This window comes from Cyprinodon variegatus, unplaced genomic scaffold (genome assembly GCF_000732505.1).
Source record: "Cyprinodon variegatus isolate N-32 unplaced genomic scaffold, C_variegatus-1.0 Scaffold826, whole genome shotgun sequence".
Classification (NCBI taxonomy): domain Eukaryota; kingdom Metazoa; phylum Chordata; class Actinopteri; order Cyprinodontiformes; family Cyprinodontidae; genus Cyprinodon; species Cyprinodon variegatus.
Window position 1 is genome coordinate 163,058 of NW_015151279.1, and position 12,512 is coordinate 175,569.

The 12,512-nt window shown below is 35.5% G+C and overlaps 2 protein-coding genes across 2 annotated transcripts in view; one reads left to right on the forward strand and one right to left on the reverse strand.

The window, feature by feature from the left end:
• LOC107098960 (collagen alpha-1(XXVII) chain B-like) overlaps positions 1-5,786 on the forward strand; it is a 110,037-nt gene extending 104,251 nt beyond the window's left edge. The window contains exon 61 of the mRNA XM_015396869.1: positions 4,321-5,786. Within this exon, the coding sequence (XP_015252355.1) occupies positions 4,321-4,467 (147 nt within the window). The 3' untranslated portion in view covers positions 4,468-5,786. The remainder of the gene's footprint in view (positions 1-4,320) is intronic.
• A 1,481-nt stretch (positions 5,787-7,267) lies between these two features.
• Positions 7,268-12,512, reverse strand: part of LOC107098962 (3-oxoacyl-[acyl-carrier-protein] reductase FabG-like) — a 17,281-nt gene continuing 12,036 nt past the window's right edge. Inside the window, exons 4-8 of the mRNA XM_015396871.1 lie at positions 9,572-9,665; positions 9,402-9,471; positions 9,275-9,311; positions 9,135-9,198; positions 7,268-7,454 (exon numbers count right to left, since the gene is read on the reverse strand). Of these exons, the coding sequence (XP_015252357.1) occupies positions 7,296-7,454; positions 9,135-9,198; positions 9,275-9,311; positions 9,402-9,471; positions 9,572-9,665 (424 nt within the window). The 3' untranslated portion in view covers positions 7,268-7,295. The remainder of the gene's footprint in view (positions 7,455-9,134; positions 9,199-9,274; positions 9,312-9,401; positions 9,472-9,571; positions 9,666-12,512) is intronic.

Here is a 12,512-nt window from a genome sequence, read left to right on the forward strand (position 1 = left end):
ATCCCAGAATGCTTTGTTAGAGCTCTCCACGCAAAGCATAATGGGATTTGTTCTGGCAGCAATAAATAACAAAGATGGCACAGGCACAGTTATTTGACCAACGGGGAGCGAAAAGTAGTGCTCGACCACGGTCACTAGACCAGCAGATATATCCCAGAATGCTTTGCAGGGAGAGCTTTCCTAGCAAAGCATTATGGGATCTGTTGGCACAGCGGCATGTTGTAACCATAGGCTCTCGCTACCGTACAGTGGCTACAAATAACAAAGATGTTGCAGGCACCGCGCGGGGAGGCATAGTCACATAACCAACGGAGAGCGAAATGTAGTGGTCATCTGTGCGAACGATCAGTTAAGTGAGTTCACTATAAAGTCCACTATATAGTCCCCGCTCTATATAGTGATTGAGGGATCTAGGGGTTAGAGCAGATGTTCGGACACAGCCACAGGAAAATATTTCACAATTTTAAAATCATTTATTTTCTTTCATTTGACTTAAAATCATGACTTTAAAGTCATACTAATATCTTTCAACTACCAGTAAGAATAAAAGTCCAAAGACCTTTAAAACTTTTTTTCTCCTAAAGTCCAATGGTATTTTGTCTAAATACTTCCAATGTTTACTTTTTTCAGTATCTTATTGCTCTACATTCAGTACACATGGGTTAAAACACAATATATTTATTATCAAAGCTCAACAACCAAGTATTATGAACTAAAGTGGCTTTAATATTCATAGCATTAAACAGTTTATGTTTTTTCCATATTTCTTTTAAAATAATACCTTTGAAAGTACACATAATTAGATAATAGTACACTTAGAAAACTGACCATGTCATCATGTTTTATAACCAAGCCTTAATTACCCTATTTACATCAGTTAGCTATTCTATCACTTGCTCAGATAACCTGTATGTGAAGGTATACCCAGTGCAAGCCTTGCTTTAAATGTTCCTCTGCTTTTGATGACAAGAAGCAAAATGAGGGAAATCTTAATTAAAAACTTCCACATTAAGACTTATTCACTTATTGTCATATAAAAGTGTTCTTCTTCATTAAAAGCTGACACAAGTCATCTGCACTGTTGTTTCAGCTATAGCTACCTGTTTGATAGCTGGCGATTAGAAGTGACAGGATGCATTTAGCTGCAGCTTCTCCTCTGTAGCTGCTAAGCCAAACTCATACCCTCGCTACAGCAATATTTGCAAAACATTGACAGATGGAGGCACAGAAACAATTAACATAATATGCATGTTTACTGATAAAAGGTCTCTATTGACAGAATTAAACACACTGGCTACTTTTTTAGGTATCTTGTTTGGATGTCCATTTGCATTTCAATTACAGCCTGCCATATTGCTTCATGCTGCAGATCTGTCAGCTACAGGCAGCTCCATTAGTAATCACCTGTTCCATATAGTCACAAAAGAAATGTTGGGTTGAGTTCTGAGTTCTATTTCATCAAAGCTGAATTCAGTAATCCAGGATAAGACATAAAGCCAGGATTATCTTAGCATGATAAGTGCGTCCTGGCATCATCCACTACAAAGGCCAAAGCAAGCTCTCCTGGTGCGGTTATGTCGACAAAGGTCTAAGTAATCAAGCTAAATGCATTTCTGCAGCTTTCTTCCAGATGTTTCAGAAAGCCGGATGAGTGAGAACTCAAAATAATCTCTGTGGTAAATCCTTGGATAACCTGAGGTTTTATTATAAAAAGCAGAATAGCTGTTATCCTGACTTTATACCACATGTAACTCTGGACCAGGATAACTTCTTAAAGTTGTCCTGAGTTTGTCACACCTTTGAGCTGAAATCAGACAAAAGAAGTGCGTAACAACTGGCAAAACATTTACTGCAGACATCTGTAGATGTTTGAGAGAAAATGCACATTATGCTCCACTGGATTAGATACATTTTTAATGTGGATTCAAAGATTTTTTAGCATCACCCTTTTTGCAAGATTTATAATTCATCTCAATAAAATGCCAGCCACAGATGGTTTATTTAACAGAATAATAACTTGTTCTTTGTGCTGCATTTCATTTTTAACTGCCAGATATTTAACATTAAAATGTTTCCATACAACTTAAATGTTTGATCACAGTTTTTGTAGCGTAATCCTTCTCCTTTGGTTGAGATGGGAGTTTTAATCCAGACTGGGATTGAAAAGCTTGTAAAGTATTTTTTGTTGCTTTAGTCTTGAATAGTTTAGGTTTTGTTTAATTATATTTTATAACTTTTGCAGACAGAAAAGCTCCAAAAATATTATGAAGAAATCAGAATTGAGTATTTTACTGTTTAATTCAATTAAATTACCCTCCCCCACACACAAACAAAAACACCCAGAGTATATTGTGTTGCTTCTAAGTCACATATTCACAAGATGAAAATTAAAAATATGAAAAAAAAAAATATCCACAGGACTGCAGGTATCAGTGAAAGCCATAATTATATCTCACAATTTTACATTTCAAGCAACATCTGTTCAGAGATTTCTGGGTTTCCAAGCATTTATGGGATTCATATGCACTGCTTCTTCACCACATAAAGTATAATACATTTGATAATGCAATTCTTTACAGAGTGTTTTGTTGTTGTTTTTTTAATTAAACATGTTTCCATGTTTTCTTGTAAATACACCTTTTACAGCTATTTTAAAGGGATGGGCAGAAAAAATATTAATTTTAGCTGAATGTCTGAAAGAGACAAACTCGATCAAGAAGGTGTTGGAGATGCCGCACTATGCTGCAAGAAGTGGCCAACAGAAGAAGGGACATAGAAAATTGACATGTTTAGGAATAAAATTCTCAAAGGCTGGGGAATTTAATAGATGTTCTGTCAAGAAAGACTAATAGGCCAAAATTGTGGGGCTAAAATGTTCCCCAAACACCAACAATAGCTTACACATTGGAAAAACAATCTAGAAATAAGTAAATTAAGTGTATTTACCATTAATTGAGATAGTTTGCTAATGGAATGGGTATTTTTACTCTTAAGATAAGATATTTAGATAATATGCTCTTGAAATAAGACAATGCAATTGTGTGTTCTTAGTTTAAGTGTAAATTGTCTTGTTCCATTGGCAAAATGTCTCTTTTACCTCCTCAATCCAAGAACAAATGCACAAAAACTGACTTATCTAGATTTCGATTTTTTCCAATGCATGTCCTTTTCTCCTTAAATTTGAAACTGTAGTTTAAGACTCTGCCTTAATAATAACAGAATAATAGTGCTGAAAAAAGCAACATATCCAATCAGAAAGCTGTCCTTCAACTTTTGTTAGCTTTTTCAAATCGTAGCGGAGTTTTTTGTATTCAGTCGACTGGAGAGGCTCCTGATTGGCTCTTTAGCTGCAGTCACTCTTACAAGATTTGACATGCTATGTTCAAAGCCCTACTCTACTCTGTAAACCTTGGTTGTAACAATGGAATTGAAGTTGCTGTTGTCCTTTTATCAACCTGGAGCATTTTGCCTATCCTCTTATGATCCCAATGAGGCAAACCATTGTCCAAACAGTCACCACTCACTGGATGTCTTTTCTTTTTAAGACCAATATTTTCTTTTTTCTTGAACAATCAGAGTAACCTTTGTGGTTCTTGCAATTTTTCTACATTTGTAGTTAATTTAATCTTTTTTTCTCCCCCCCTATTCTGAAGCTTGGTTCGAACTAAAGCTATTTTTCTTTATTATCTTTTAATCAGGATGTCTTTTCTTTTTAAGACCAATATTTTCTTTTTTCTGGAACACTCAGAGTAACCTTTATGGTTCTTGCAATCCTGCCACATTTGTAGTTAATTTAATGCATTTTCTTCTCCCCATTCTGAAGCTTGGTTTGAACTGAAGCTATTTTTCTTTATTATCTCTTAATCTGTGATTAGTTGCTTCTCTATTTATATGGAGCAACTGAATAGGCACCTAGGTGCATAATGGCCAAAACACAGCACAGCAGTGTAAACACATTAACCTTTGGTGGGTAAAGTCACAAATCTTCTGTGCATGAAGAAGCCACAGTTTGTCCTAAAAATGTCTGACTCTACAGAACATCACTCCCAGATACAGTAAAGCGAGGAAGGAGCTGTTTTCAGCTTACGTTCTCCAGAAACTATACACCAATTACAAGTGGCTCATTTCATCTTGTCTGAATACCAATATGGGGACCCAATCACTTTCCAGTTATCCAAAGTGCCTGGTAAACTTTTAATGGCTTAGCAGCTTTTATAAAAAAATTAATGAATAACATTTACTGTACATAAACTCAGCTTAGGTTAATTTATGATCTTATGTCCTCTGCATCATGTGTCATATTGTACTTATGTCTTGCAGATCAAAGATGGACACTGGCATCAGACACACTTCCTCTTCCAGAGCCAGGACCCAACTTTGCTTCCCATCATAGATGTGCACAATTTACCAACCGCAGAGCCCAGTGCAAAAATTCACCTCGAGGTCGGACCTGTGTGCTTCTTGTAGGGCTGACTTGGACTAGTCCTCAAAGGATCAACTGCATTAAAGGGCGCAGAGAAAACATCAATGATTTTCAAACTTCCAAAAAAAACAACTCTCCATTCTTAGTATGAAAAATGCTTGGACTGCAAAAACAAAGCCCAACAAAAACAACAGCAGATGCAGCAAAAAAACAGCTAATTTAGATAAGACCTGTGGCCTTTGTCAAGGAACTGAAAAAAACACATGCGATACAAGAGCTGGCTGCTTCCTTTGGATCTCTTAGATCTTGTTGTATATTTTCATTTATGGTTTGAGAAACAGTTCTGCAAAAATATGTACAGAAATATGAAAATGAAATTATCCTGGAATTAAATATTATTTAAATTTGTAAATGTACTGTATATTGTGTCTTGAAGTGCATTTGTTATATTGTGTTGCCTTTAGGGATAAAGACATCTCATCCATTCAGGTATGCGGGATTGCTCCAGATATTTCTGTTTCTGCTTTAATTAAAAGCACAGAAATTAGTCTGTGCAAATCTCTCCATGCGGGCAAGTCTTGCTTGAAACTTTCAGTGCAAACCTGGAGCAAAGACATCAACGGTGCTACCTCGCTTCGCACCTCTCATCTCAGAGTGAAACGGAGCCGTGACTTGATCTAATTTGGGACGACACAAAGGTGACGCCTGGTGTCGTGGCAGTTGGCAGTCTGGGGAAAAACCCTTGTCAGCTCTTATCCTAGCTATACCTATGCCTTTAAAGGGAAGCTTTTAAAAAATACAAAAACAACAGTTTAAGGATTATTTCTATGGTTCTAATATTTTTTTTCTTGTCAATCTGTAAATGTATTATCAGCAACCATTTATACATCAGTGATTTCTATTCAAGACTTTTTAAAATATTAACTCTGCGCCTTAGAGGCAGCTGTGATTTAAAGGCTATTTTAACAATTGTGATTGGTTTCCCCAATGTGTAAACTCAGACGACTTCTAATGTGACACAATGTGTTTGACCAAGCTTTTTAATACTGAATAAAGTCATAATGACAAAACAGATTATTCAATAAAAGCCTGAAACTGTTTACAAGTACCTCTAACATTTAACGGACAAATAAAATGCATCTCTGCTCTGTACTACCATTTACTAGTGGCTTTATCTCCCCTGTGAAATTGTCTATTTCTATCTAATAATAATACTGAGATAATGTGGCCAATTCCTTAAGGCACATCTGAAACATCCAGGGTAGTATTCTTTGGGAACCAGGGTTTAAAACACTCCCTCAGAGAAATTGTAACCTCACCTTAGCTTTTAAATTGCATACATGGAATGTCTCATGACTGAATAAAATACATCTACATTACTGTGCTTAGATCTGTTTTTTTAAAGTTTTGTTTTCTTATTCTCTAGCCCCCTGAATGAACCAGATGCATATCAACATGCAGAAAATATGTATCGTCTGACTTTAGTTAAAAAAATCCAAACATATAGTTTTCTTTTCCTGCTGCAAAACTTTTTGAAAAGAGGGGGGTTGGGTAGTATCAGAAGTAGCTGTTTGTGCTTTTAAATGGTGAATTCCCAGATCTAGATTATAAATATTAAATTAGAAACCGGTCAGTCTCTGGTTGTAGGAAAAAAAATAAATCACAGAATTCTTGAAGTGTTATTTGTGTCCTTGAACCAACAGAATATTACTTTGGGCTTTTTTAAGCTTAGTAAAGTCAAATACTTCAATCAGTGCAGCAATGTAAATGGAAAAAAAAAAAATTGCCAACAATGGTAATATAACTGTATCAAAGATGTTTGTTCCTAAATTATTTTACATTCCAATAAGTCATATATTATTAAAGACAAAATTCCTCATAACTATGGTAAAATAAGGTATTCTCTTAATTATACCAACGTATTTTTTTTTCCTGATGGAGAGTAATAAAGTTCTGTAATTCACTACTGAGAGTTCTGACTTGAACATTGGGATGTGGCAAGAACATCTTCAACCTGAGCAACTTGAAGCTCATCAGCAAAGATAAACCCTCATAAGAACAGTGAAAACATGCATGATGCTGGTCAGGTAGGTAGAGTTTGTGCTAATTTTAAGTCATTTCCCACTAAATAATGAAGGTATAACCATTTTTTAAATAACATGATTTTGTTTTAAATACTATACACATTCTGCATATTCCCCAATCTTTTCATATAATTTCGTCTCACTTCCTAACACAAACCGACTTATTGGTAAAAAAAAAAAAAACATTGTTAAATCTAAACCTTGCACTGTAAAATGTCTGGAATGGTCAGTTTCTCAAGAAAAGGGCTTTATTGATTCAGTCTATTTAACATTTAAATTTATATAGTGAACAATTTGCCTAGAATTTCTAAAAATCAGTATTAGTGGGTGGTGTACTATGGGGTATGCATATTTTTGATTAGATAACTACTGATAAATGTATTAATTTTCAGGAAATATAGTCCTATTCTAAAATAGAACCTTTATACCTTTATTTATCAAGTTATTTCAGGACATTTTTAATGCTACATCTATAATGTAATCAACAGCCAGTCATGTACTGATGTTAAAATATATTGTCTAAATGTCCTTACTTGTAACATATTACATAACTAACCTTTATAACATTTCGATATCCCTGTTTTTTTAACATTAGTAGCAGGAATTACATTACTGTAAATGACTATTTTAGTTGTCATTTCTAGTGGAATATTAGCCTTTGTGTAGAAGACATGCTTCCAGGGACAGTCTTCGATTATCTGCAGTAAATTTGAAAAAAAAAAAATCAAACACAGAGACACTTGATTTTAAAAATCTCTTATTTTCAGAGTTTTCCATGTTAACATCTTTCATCTAGGGCACATTGCATGGCGGCCCCCGTCGACAGGTAGATTCACCCCGGTGATATAGCTGGCTGCATCGGATGCCAGGAAGGCAATGCTCTGCGCCACCTCTTCCACCTCCCCTGGCCGACCGAGGGCGTGCGTCTGTTTGCACTTCGCAATAAACTGCCAATGGAAAGTGAACAGGAATGAGGATTACATGTAAGAAGTGTGTTCTTGGTATTTGTTATGAAATACAACTAATAAAGTTCATATATATAAAAAGAAAATACTTTCGGAACCATCAGCATCATAATCATAAAGCGTTTACTGTGGCGAAGCAATATAGCCGAATTTATCTGTGGGTGCCTTTGTCGTGGCACCAGTGGCAAAAACAAATAAACAATAGAATCCTCTCAGATTGCAATGTCTTTTCTTCCTCATAATTTCTATTAGCATAAATGAAATAAAATACAGCACACAACACTAACCAATGGATAAAACATGCCACGGATACAAAATGCTTCATTTCTTTTTACCCATTTTCATTCCAAAGTTCCTATGCACCGATAACCCTGCACACTGTTTATTAAAACAAATATGTTTTGTTTAAGCTTTTCGAAGACATTAGTAGAAGACATTCTTGCACTTCTTTGGTGAGAAATGATGGATATGAATGTTTTAACACGGCACTAAAATCCTATGTCTACTCTGTTCTTTGTATATCTGTTAATATACGCAAGAAAGACCAAAGAGATGGTGATGGATTTCAGGAGAGGGCCCCCACCTCACTCCTTTCATGACCATCCAGGGGCAGGACAGAAACTGTGGAGAGTTTCAACTACCTGGGTGTTCATATCAATTAAACACTGGACTGGACTCATAACACCGACGCCCTGTATAAGAAGGGCCAGAGCCTGTCCCAGCTACTGAGGAGGCTGAGGTCCTTTGGAGTGAGCAGGCCCCTGCTTAAAACCTTCTGTGACACTGTGGTGGCATCAGCCCTCCTCTACACTGTTGTCTGCTGGGCTTCTGGCAGCACAGAGCGGTACAGAAAGAAACTGAACAAACTGGTGAGAAAGGCTGTTTCTGTCCTAGGCTGCACTCTGGACTCAGTGGCTGAGAGGAGGGTGCTGTCCAAGCTTACATCCATCATGGACAACACCTTCCACCCTCTGCAAAACAATGTAGAGGAGCTGAGCAGCTCCTTTAATGAAAGACATTTACCCCCTGTTTGTGAAAAGGAGCGCTACAGCAAGTCATTCATCCCTGCTGCAACCAGCCTCTACAACGGCAATAACCTGTGCAATGCATAATGTGTAATTACTATTTAATAAACTGTGCAATAACCTTCTCTCTCTCTCTCTATAAATAAATGTATAATAATCATACAAAAAAAAAATAAAAATTGTCATATGTGGACACTGTATATACTGTATATATCTCATGTACCTTTTTCTTCCTTTGTCATATTCTTCTTCTCCTTTGACTATTTGAGCTGATGTAACAAGTATATTTCTCCACTGTGAGATCAATAAACAAATGCTCCATCACTAGTCTTAATCTAATTAAACGTACCAATGTCAGCCATTGCCATTTTTATATTTTTGTGGAATTAAGTTTGAATAAAAAAAAATAAAAGTTTTTGTTTAGGTTAGTCATTATTTGCTTAGACAACATTTCAATTTATTTATCAACGCAGTATAATTAATTAGTTTTAACCGTGGCAGTGTTTGCCATTACATTTTTTGTCATATAATCCTACATCAGGGAACACGTGACAAAGACATGATTCGTTTTTGTCTGGTTTGAAAGTCCCTCATATAAAAAATGGGCTTTAACTTATATGATAGTCTTTCTTTATACCTGGGCATACTGCTCCTCATCCAGCCCAGCTCTCCTGTGGATGTCTGTGATGATCACTCCAGGACTGAAAAGATAAAACAAGAAAACTGAATCAGGCAATTCCTTTTAAAAAAACAAAACATATGCTCCATGTCACATACCAGACAGAGTTTACTCTGACTTGCTTCGATGCCAGCTCTGCAGTTTAACAAAGCAAATATTTGATGTTCATTATTCATTGTGAACATTGTTATTTTTGTTAAAAATAAATGTATATCCTAATCTTACCAAGAGCCACGCAGCGTGTAAACTGGTCAATAGCGGACTTAGACATGCAGTAAGCCAACACACCAGAAAACTAAAAGAGAGAAAGCACATCCTGGTTTAGCTTAAAAACATAATAGTCATAGTTTATAGACATACAAATAGTAGTTTATATCCAGATGTACGATACCCACAGATCTCTGTCCATTCACACTGGAAACATTGACAATGGACCCTTTGGTTTTAATCAGGTGGGGCACACAGAGTTGAGTCAGGTGGAAGACGGATCTGATGAGAGAAACAGAACAGATACATTGTCTGAAAATCTGCATAAGATTCAAATTTGAGCTCACCATCGTCTAAAACAGAGTCTGAAATTACAGATTCTGCATAAGTGTTTTTAGTGTTATAATGGCTGCAGGGAGAATTATCCCACATCCGTGATCAGACTCTGCAGGAGCGATATCACACCTGCCCACAAACACTTTCACTTCAGGCAGCTGTTTGCTTCAGCTAAGACTTGATGTGTGTGTTGAATTAATGGAATGTGAAAAGCTGTGGGTAAAAGGAAACGGCATGTTTTTTCATGAACTGCGGCGTTGTTTCAGAGTTCACCTTCACTCCACAAACAAACTGAATTAATGTTTTGGAACGTGTGATGAGTGTGACTGAAAAAAAAAAACTGAAGAATTGAAAATGCAATTTCAAATGACTCTTTGTCCTTCAGTGCAGTTCAGTTTAGTATACCCACAAAGCTCGGATCACAGCAAATATTATCTAAAGGCAGCAAACAAGTAAAAAAAAAGATCCAATATATACATAGAAATACGCAGTCAAACCGGAATGAAGCAGCACTGTTCCATGGGTGCTCCCTAGGATAAAAGAATACCATAAAGATAACCACAGTAGAAGTTTCTTTAGTGGCTTCATCTAGGGGGGAAATGTAGCTAAACAGATAAGTTATGTCCCAGTAGTAAATTCTGAGTAACTTTGTCTACGAGAGAAATGGTCAATAGTTATAGACAAAGACAGCTAAGCTCTTTTGGAAACGTTTCACAGAACAGAGTTCTCATAGGGGGAGAAAAAAAAAAGAGAGAACATGAAATTAGTCGATCTAAATGCACATAAAGCATAACTAGAGAGCTGTGGAACAAAGAGGTAAAGTTAGGAAACATGGTCTTAGCCTACGGCAGAATAATTGCAGGAGTAGCTCACAATGATTTAAGACGCTCTAACCAGAAGCTTTGTCAAAAAGGTATGGTCAAAAACAGGAATTTCAACATTGCCTTACTAATAGTAAAAATTAAGTCACGCCGAAAAAAAACTCATGAACCCAGTAGATATAGGTTTTAAAGCAGTTTTTTTTTATTTCAACTGACTGGAATCAATATTAAAGGTATAATGCAGGATTTTTGTACCCGCTCACCAGAGGGAACGCCTATTAAAGGCGTGCAAGAGCATGCACAAGCCCATTTCTCCTCATGCACGCTCTTTTTAAAAGTTGCACTTTGCATAGCTTAAACAAGCTTACTTTAAAAGAGAAAATTGGGAATTTTTCCACTATGTCAATCTCACCAACGGTAAGTGAAAATGGGGATGAACACGTAGGACGGCCTTACATAAACATATCACCAGAATGATTGACAGTTAGGAGGACCACTTATTTTGATGATCCACCTGAAAAAAGAAAATCCTCCACTATACTTATACTATAGTTAAACCAAACAGAGAATCTGTGGACAAAGCTAAAGATCAACCTTTAAGACTCAACAAAGACAAAGTACCAGTGGAATTATCCACAGCTGGTCAGCAGTTATAGGAAGGAAATATTTTGAAAGGAATAAAATAATTAGGAATAAAATTAGGAACAGGAATAAAATAATAGGAATAAAATAATTCCATACAATTTTTAAAGTAAAAATAATTTATATAAATCAATTCATTTATATAATTAAATGTATTTACATAGCTTTAATAAAAAGATGAATGCAAATTTCCTATTACGATATAAAAAGATACATACCTCATATCTGAGAACATTTACCGTATAACTTATATCAGTGTTATATCAGTGTCACACAGACTGCAAATAGAAATAGATTTTTGTGATCTTTTCAGACAAACTTACATTTTGACTAAAAACAAACAATAAGTAATTGGTATAACTGTATTTACAAAGCCCAAAAAAGAATCTATGAAAAGCAAACATTCCATTTGTATATACTTTTTCAACGAGGAATTGATTTTTTTATCAGTTTAGATTTTATGTCCAATCAGAAGTAATGACCACATCATGACGAAACAGAGAGATTCTGGTTCAATTTAAGCTCAACCAGAATTCCTTGAGTAGCATTGTTATCAAGACTATGTTCACAATAAATCCCTTTAATATCCAATATGTTCCATTGACAGGATCAATCTATAAATCTGACATGAAAGCCTTTCTTCACCTTTAAATACACAATCAGCCATTACCCCCTTTTGGTGTTGGGAGAAAATCCTTTATAAAAAAATAGGAGCGCTTTTGTTTTCAATAAAAAGTAATCAGTGCCTCAATTTTCACCACCACTAACAGCCTATGTTTAATAAAAGCTTTACCTGGCTTGTAAATAGAAAATGACCAAGAGGCCTAATTTCTTAGCCTCTATCTATGAGGCTCTGTGATTGTGCATGTTTTGTTTACCACCATACACAGGAAGAAAAATGATGAGCGGTTAAAAACAAACAAAAAAAAATCAATATAAAAACAGCTAATCTTCATGCCAGCTGGTTGTGTAGGAATGATTAAAGGGAAAGGCCTTTTTAGTCCAATTTTTAAAAGTTTGCTAAGCTTCAGGGACTTTAGTTGAAACTGTGTAATTAGATTTTATACTAAATTTAAGCTTTTTTCTCAGTGAGGGATTATGCTACTGCCATATCTGATTGGTTTATTTTATAGGGTTTATTCATTATTATTAGGGGTGTTAATGAGATAGGAGGTTGGTATATTTTTATGAATAACTTCTGATCATGCACAGCCCTACTGATGAATCATGTTTTTATTAAAATAGTTTTTCTATTTATTTTTAAATGGTAAATACTTAAAATCATTATTTCAAATATCTTAGAAAGGTTTAAGTTTTTTTTTTTTTTTTT